Source organism: Sinocyclocheilus anshuiensis, unplaced genomic scaffold (assembly GCF_001515605.1).
Source record: "Sinocyclocheilus anshuiensis isolate Anshui unplaced genomic scaffold, SAMN03320099.WGS_v1.1 scaffold322, whole genome shotgun sequence".
Taxonomy (NCBI): Eukaryota; Metazoa; Chordata; class Actinopteri; order Cypriniformes; family Cyprinidae; genus Sinocyclocheilus; species Sinocyclocheilus anshuiensis.
In genome coordinates, this window is record NW_015542366.1 from 1,790,736 (window position 1) to 1,799,432 (window position 8,697).

Sequence of the window (8,697 nt, forward strand, 5' to 3'; positions counted from 1 at the left end):
TCTAATGCGCAGGCATAAATAGATGAGTCAGAGTTCCTCCATTTGCGCATTGATGAGATCCCGAGCCTCTGTTTGCATCTATTGGTAAGAGTAGTTGGGGCCTATTTACGTGAGTCACACTTTCTTTTGCCCCGTAATGGGACAATTATTGCATTACATTCTCAAAGCTTCCTGTTTTATGAAGTGTGAGAGTTTCATTTGCTGATTATATTAACTCATGGATAACAATTATATTGTTATTCATTCACACTTCATTCAGTCAAGCTCAAAAGAATCAATATTTTAGTGTGGAGCGTGTAAAGACCGTATACGACTGCTAGGGGGAGCCATTTAGTCACACTCGGTGCGTCAAACGAATGTAGTTTCTGACACTGGCTCTGACAGTGCTCTCTTTTAAACAAGCTACTGTATCAACTATAGAAGACTTGTCCAGTTCTACTTCAATCAGTATCATTAGCCAAACAGATTGTGACGTTGTCGTCTCAGGCCCTCAGCTGCGTTCTCTTGATTTTGTGTGGAATGTAGTGAGCTTGGCTCACAGTGCCAGTGGGTAAAGTCTCGTGTTTGTTATGCCTGACAGCGTTCTTTCCATCTGTCATAAGCACTTGTTACCTCAGTGAATCAAGTGTTGATGTAATCGCTGATACAGTGACGTTCAATGGCGAACATCTCCCACCACCACAGGCCCATGGGAGCTTGAGTTGCTGATCAACAAGCACATGTATGCTGAGCTTTGCCAAGCGTTCACCCTTTAGCAGTGCAACCATCAAATCCAATCCACTGTTGTCTTTTCCCCTCTCTGTTCAAACTCTTTCTTTCCCACTTCCTCCCCCTCCTGTAGCCTCTCATGCTTGCTCATAATCTTCAGTGTAACCTCCAGACAGCAGTCTCGCACACTCGATTTCTAGGGCCAGTGCCCCAGTGCCACTCACCCCAAAACCTAACCTCCCTCGACCAGCGCTGGTCTGTGTGGAGATTATGTAAGACTGCCTCTATAAATAGTGGCGTTCGGGATCTTTTGTCTTTACCTGCTCGCTCTTAGCCCAACAGTTTTATTTCTGGAGAGCTTGTGGAAGCAGTGCCATGCAGAGCGCCTGTTACCATAGTTACTTATGTTAGCGAGGAAAGAGAGAGAGAGACCACAATCTTATTTGGTTTCCTCATAGCAGCAGTGCAATCTGTTTCAATAGACTCATTCCTTTTCGGTCTGTAGTTGTCCCTCAGAAAAGGTGAATTCTTTTACAGGCTTTTATTGAATCACCTTGATAGGGTCAGTCTTTATGAAGTCTACCTCATGAAGAAATATGCAGTGCTGGCTGCTCGAGTTACACAGTAGGAAGAGGACTGCCATGCAAGTGCACAATGAGTTTGTTGATTTCTCCAAATGGCTCAGGTGGCAGCTGGGGAGTTGAGGAAAAAGTTATGGGCCTCGTCCCCGGTAACAAGGAAGAGTGCTACAACATTGAGCGCCCTGCTGAGTAACAAGAAGTGAGCCCTGTCGCCGTGGTGCTAAGTTAATTTAAACTCATTTATCGTGATTAGATAACTCCAGGTAGCTGGAGGAGAGCCAGATTGGCTTGCTGGTATGCTCTGTAGCTGTGGCTCAGAGTAGAGAAGAGGTTGCTGGGAATGTGGGGGTGTCAGGCAGAGCGGGCGGGGAACTGCTGGAACCCTCTGCAGTCACGACCAGGAAGAAAGCCTAAGCTCCGGCCCCTCCCAGCCTGAAAGGCGAGGATGGTTGTCCGGGGACAAGGGTGGGCGAGCACAAGGGTGTATTTCTGGAACTGCAAGGGAAACCTGCAGCTCGCTGAGTGGGGTTTCGGTTCTGCAATCGGGCTTCCCTAACCCCACTCCCACACTCCGTAGACGGAGGAGAGCGATAAGTCGCCGGTTCAAAAGATCCGTGCTTTCTGAAAGGGGCTCAAGCGCTGGAGCGTGGTCATGCATGGGATTGTGATTGAAAGGGAAAAGAAAGCAAAATTATTTGGCAGCGTGATGCAAGCTTGCATCGAGTCGTGTTTCCGATCGTGGAAACTCTAATGTTAGCTCTCCCAATCCCTTTTTTCGGTTTCTCATTGTTGCTAGGGTTTGAGGAAGACGAGCCTTCATCCGGTGCCATTGGGGGTTTGTAATATGGGACATACTTCAGAAATGTGATGTGGAGGGCGTATGATTCCTCTGCCTCTTGAAAATCTACCAGACATTCTTGAATGTACTCCAAAGCCTTTCTTTTCAGTACGTCGTCATGCATGTCAAGCCCATAAGCTTGAGCCTAAGCTTTGTGCAATAGTAAATAAGTTATTTTATCATAATATTTTACACTAATCTTTGTTGCTCCTTTTTAGTGCTCTGTTTTTGTACTGTTAGATGCAATATTTTCCAACTTTCTCTTTGCAGTGCTGCTTCTTCCTTCAGCTCAATCATTGCCTTGGGAATTAGTCAAATTATGTGTGGATATGATTATACCATTTGATAATGGTGTTGTTTAGCGTTCTACAAAATGCTGCTATGAACAGATGGATCACGAGCATGAAAAAAAAATGAGTGAAGACGTTGTAGAGACAATATTCATTTAATTTTCACATGCACTGCACTGGCAGGAGCTTATACTGACAGACCAATATTATCTATAGACATCTATTTTGCCATTCGATTCTATTCAAACACTGAATGGGCTTGAAATATCTGATGTTGCAGTGTGAGCTCATATCATCCGACGTTTCCTTTCAAACAAACTTTTAAGAAAATACTGACAGATCGATGGTCTCATTACACTTTTACCTTCATTGCATTTCTTTGGTATAATAATCTTGGTAAGTGCAGGAATTACATAAATCCATTACTGAGCTCTGTGGCATTTTGCAGAGGCGAGAGGTGAGCGCTACTCGGCAGTTATCACAACAGCGTCTCAGTGTTATGAACTCTTTAAGAGGAGAGCTTTTTAATAGGTTTAGGTCAAATGGAAGAGACCACTGGAGAGGGGGATATTAGGGGCTCGAATAGGGGAAAGTAGCGTGATGCGAACAGTTACTCCAGAAAATGTCAAACTCGTTGTTAAGTGTAATTTTGCATCATCATAATAAGAGGAATATTTCATGCACCACCAAAGCCAGTTCCATCATGCATACGGCCGCTTCTTTGTCATCGTGCTTGTGTATTTATGGAAACCTCGCCTAAATGGGTTACATGGCCAATCTATTTACTCAGGGCTGTTCCAAAATAAATGAAAAATACTGCAACTGCCAGTATTTTCAACTATTGTATGCACATGCTGTTCAATAATAAAAAAAAAAGCCATAAAAAAAAAATTTAATTAAACATACATAAATAGATTTGGTGAACAAAGGATACTTGAGTAGGCATGTGCTAAATAAGTGCCTCGCTTTTTTCAGCCCACTGCTCAACATATTCTTCCTCATCTCTTTTTGTCCTCCATTGGTGCTCCAGTGGCCTATGCAAAGTAATATTGCACAAGAGTAGCAGTCACAGCTATTACTGCACAGTTGGATGGGGCAAACCACAGTTCTCAAGTGATTTTAAAAGCACCTCAAATTCTCATAAAGTTTCCACCTACCTATTACAGGACAAGTGGACATCATTGTCCGCCATGGTTCTTTAACAGAGGTTTTGCAAACAATGCGTAAAGTACTGCTTAAGCTGGTAGCTGCTGTTTGGAACATGATAGCTCTGATCATTAGCTGCTCCAAGCTGGTAGACCATCTTGAACCACAGTTCAAGCTGTTTTTTGAGCATGGTGGCTGGTCAGCCAGCTACTATGTTCCAAGACAGTTTCCAGATTAAACTGGATTTTGCAACAGGGAATTAGTTGTAGAGAGTAAAGCCACCAGTGTAGGAGTTTCCATGCGCTACATTTTTAGAACATTTGGCTAAGAAGCTGCAAAACATAACTTTAATTTTATTAATCTAAAATCTAGGCTACTTTTTTGTTCTTATGAAATGCCTTCTTAGAAAATCTGTTTTTAGATATTGTTCAATAACTTTCAATATTCCCATAATTTCTTGTTGAAGAGGCAAAATCCTAGAAATTGGCCTAGATTTGACAACAGTACATGGGTAATTTAAACATTAAACAACATTAATGTACTTATTTTTATTTAAAGAATTTATTCATTAAAAAAGTATTTGTTTTAATAACAAATTGTCAAGTGAAGTAAACCACCTAACACTTTGAATACATCCAAATGTGTGTATAGACACACACAAGATACTCATTTTTTTGAGTAAATAATAATAAATTTGAGCTTATAGAGCTGTTCCTTAAAAAGTTCAAAATCTCATTCTATTTTCTCTTGTGAAATGTAGTGACCTTCACACAGCCATACCAAGCATTATAAAATTGTGACTGCTCTTTAAAAAAAAAATTATAATAAGGCCAACTTATGCACTTATTGCTTTGTTGTTGATTAGACTTTTGTTTACAGTTTTCTACAATTAAACAACCTAGACATTTGTAATTGTAACCTACAAAAAAAATAGAAAAATTAATTTTCATTCAGAAATTGAAAACATGATCATGAAGAGGTCTCTAAGTAGTCTATATTTGAATGAATTGCGTTCGTTTAATGTATCGTTACAAAAAAAAGAAAAGGCGAAGGAGAAAGGAAACCGTTATCAGTTCGACTGTTATATTAGACCGACAGCAAGAATGTCACCGTTATAGCATTGTACACAGACTGCAGGCAGTGAACTATACTTGTAGAATAGAGCAGCCTGCTATTTCAAGTGGCGCTCTCCATGGTGTTGGACAACAGAGCACTTTTAACGCCAGCTCTGCGCGACAGGATGGCAGAGCGTCTCAACAATCTACTTGTATGAGGAAAATATTCACATTTGTCTCAGGGCCGTTTTACTTAATGTTGTATATTATAATTAGTTTTGTATTCTATTTTATGATGACGGACTGAATTCGATGTCGATTTTTTAGAGGTTGATTTTGACAGAGACTGAAAATGAAAAGGGGCTTTTTATGAAACACTTTCTGTTTGTTTTCGTCAGGAACGCGTTCAGATGTCTACGAAAACGCAGTGCTTTAATTTGAATTAGCTAAGAAACATTCATAGCTTACGTCTGGCTCTCCGTCGTTCCCGTACACTTAACGACAGTCTTGTTGAAGCGTCAGAACCGTAATTCTCCTTTTTTGGGGAAGCCCGTCATATCCTCTGTCCATATATGGTCACGAAGATGACACGCGGCGGGGAATCCTCTCACTGGAGACAATGAATGGGGAGGAGGGCTGATCGGTGAGACGGAGTGTATAAAAGCCAAGCGAAGGGAAGCCGTTGGTGTGAGAATCAACAGATCTACACATCTACAGACAGCTGGAGAGCTATATTACCTCGACGCAGATCTCAAAAAGCGGGAATTCCAAAGTATTTACATTTCTTTTTTGGACGAACGCCTTCACGGACTTAACTATCGGATCGGTTTGTGCTCTTTCTTGTGTTTGCAGTACCCCCTTATCAATAACCTGCTCGGACTGACAGCCATTGGAAAGCCATTCACGGAAAGATGCTTAACAACATGGATTTGAACTCTCAAGATTCTTTCTACTCTCAGTTTGAAAACTGTAACAGTTCTGCGATAGGGATGGAAACTCACGGCTCCAAAGACAGCCAGAATGTTTTCATGGATTCTGGAAGAACAGCATCTGCCCAGTTTGCACACGGTGAGTTTCTGACAGATCTTTAAAAATCTTAGCTCTGTTTATTAAAGACCAGATATCAGTACTGCTGCATGAAAAATAATACAATGCAAGTTAATTCAAGCCACTCACGAAATTATAGCGTTATATAACTGATTGCACATTTCACTGAAGGCACTGACGCATCCCTGTCTTTTTTTTCCACCACGTTAGGTGCGCCTATTACCCCCAAAACGGAGCCCACGAGTATAGATCAGTATAACTCTTGTCAGGGTCCGAAGGAAAGCTACACAACCTCCTTAGCTTACTCAGGCAGCTTCTACGTGGAAACAGCTCAAGGAACACCTTGCAGCACGGAAACACTGCTCAACATGATCACCGAAATCGTTGGCATCTCAACTACCCCTGTCTCGGATGCGCATCAGTGTGCAGACGGTACGATGAACGCAAGCCGTAGCAGTTTCGGCGACGAGGGCGTCCAGACGCAGGCCTCCACGTGCACCACCCCGCAGCTGTATTCCCCGGGACGGGCAGGCCACAGCTACTCGGACTCCCAGACCGCCGCGCAGGCCCAACACCCCGCTGCATCGCATTTAAACTTTGCCTCCTCTGCGCAAGACGCGGAGCCGCTGTCTGAGAGCGCGACGTTCCCGGTGGTCATCAAAAATGAATTCGAGAGCAGCTGTTACGAGTGGGGGGCCTTCAATAAGTTGTACTTGGATGCTGGCTTCCAGTCAGAGCCGTTCTCCATGTCGAATAGTTTTCAAACTGATCAACAACAGGTGGACGTGAAAGAACTTCTGGACTCTTATTCTCCCATTTGCTCAAACCCAGAGACTGGATTCAAAGTGGAGAGTACCCTGAAACAGGAGCAGTGCTTTGGAGATACGTGCACACAGGGCTTCAGTACTCCCATGTTTAACTACTCCACTCCAGTTATGAATATCCCACCCACCAGTCTTTTAAAACCGACCATTTTTCCAAATATTGAACTCCAGTCGAGTTGCGACACAACCTACTCGACTTCCACAATAGACTCTGTACTGTATTCATCATTATTGCCGGAGTCTTTCAGTCAAACTTACACACGGGCTCAGAAACCTAACCGTGTAAGAAAGAGCCCTGCTTCCTCTACCGGACCGGCCAAAGAGAAACCCTTCACGTGTCCAATGGAGACCTGCGACCGGCGCTTCTCTCGGTCGGATGAGCTCAACAGGCACATCCGCATCCACACGGGACACAAACCTTTCCAGTGCCGCATCTGTTTGCGGAGCTTCAGCAGAAGCGACCATCTGACCACGCACACCCGCACTCATACCGGTGAGAAGCCCTTTTCTTGCGATGTGTGCGGCAAACGCTTTGCCAGGAGCGACGAAAGGAAACGGCACGGTCGGGTGCATCTCAAACAGAAAGAAAAGATGGAGTTGAAGCCACAAGTAGTCAACGCGTGGCCATTCACTTTGCCAGAGGCCATTTAAGCGAAGATTGTGAAAGGCGTAAAGAGCGCTCGTTGTGCGTGATGTCAAATCTTACCGTCTTGGAAGATTTAAGCTTACTAAAACAGTAGCTTAGGCTACAGAATACAACTCCAAAGCTCAAGTGAACGTTGTGGCAACTGATTCAAGCGACCCGCATGAGCGTAAAGGTCCACCGAGGTGACGGATCCCTTTTTGTGAAATAGGGAATATAATTTTAAACCTGGACCTCCCACATTGAACCTTGCGTGCAGCTTGGGGTGTGTGCAGCAAGTGAATAAACTTAAATCGAGTGTTTTTTTTTTTATTTACCGTTTGTCCTCGACCATTATATTTATTAATCGAGGAGCCTGTTTTGCAGAACACATGAACTGCAGTTCAGCACTTTCACTATGGAACAGCTCCAACCTCGACCTTGCATTGTAATGCGGCATTAAAACGCACAGCTGGAATGTATTGCACTTATCTCCACTTTCGAACTTAAAATGGTTTTAATTCGTGCTTTTTGGTCTTTTCTATTCTAACGCTGTCACCTGTTTAAGAATTAAGAATTCTTTAAAAATGCATGTACAGTATATGTTTACGTGATATTAATAATCACTGATAGATGCTTCACAGCACAAGTCAGATTTACCTCGTTTTACAACATGGTGGCATTATTGATTAATTTGTGCCAAGGTTTTTACAACGTATTTTCCCCTTTATATCTGTTTAATTTTGTTGCTATGCTCTATCGATTAGTAATTGTGTTGTACAATTATACAATCCAGTTCTACTGTTGTCAAATTTACACAGCGAGTGGGAAGAAATAAATACATTTATATGCCAATGATCATTTGTATTTTTCTAACAAGTGCTACTTTTTACATTTTATTTTGAACTGAAAGACTATTTATATCTTTATTTTCAATGTGTCCCTTGTGTTATGGAAAACACGGGCCACACATAAGATGTCTTGAATTTCTTCAGTCCATAATTTGAATGTATTAAGCCATTTTTAATACCATTGTCTGCCCTAGGTATCTGCTATTCGATAACAGGTACTCTTTCTTTTTTTACCAGATCATAATTGTGTGTTAGTGTGTGACCATGTGACCCTAATTCATTAATTATGAATTATCCAGTTCACATGGCTCCTTTATTTTGTGATGTGATGAGAAAAAAGTAGAATAGCACAGGGTTCGACACTGCTGTTAAGTGATTACAAAGCATACGTTGCTGCAGTTTTCAATAGTTCTTTCACATGATACTAGAACAGTTTCAACATACCTTTCAGTCTAAAAGCTATTGCATTGTACTAGCTGAATTATTCAGTAGAGGTAATGGGGAAAATGTAGAAAATGTGAACTTGCCTTAAGTGATCATAATTATACTGGAGAAATTATTTTGTACATATCAAGACCATTTATACAAAATACTTTGGATGAACATCGATGTTTGTTATTTTTATGACAAATATTTATGAATAAAACCATTTCTTGAGGTGTTTAAGGAGAAAGCTTTTTTACTGAGAATGGTCATTTAAATGATACGACAAGCAACATTTGCTATAAATGTTAT

General features: G+C 41.8%; 1 protein-coding gene across 1 annotated transcript; it reads left to right on the top strand.

Moving 5' to 3' along the window:
• The first annotated feature begins 5,468 nt into the window (after positions 1-5,468).
• On the top strand, positions 5,469-7,506 carry LOC107692200 (zinc finger protein 629-like). The gene is made up of 2 exons (XM_016491165.1): positions 5,469-5,686; positions 5,876-7,506. The coding sequence occupies exons 1-2, from the start codon at positions 5,530-5,532 to the stop codon at positions 7,138-7,140; spliced, it is 1,422 nt and encodes a 473-aa protein (XP_016346651.1). The 5' UTR covers positions 5,469-5,529; the 3' UTR covers positions 7,141-7,506.
• The last annotated feature ends 1,191 nt before the right edge of the window (positions 7,507-8,697 follow it).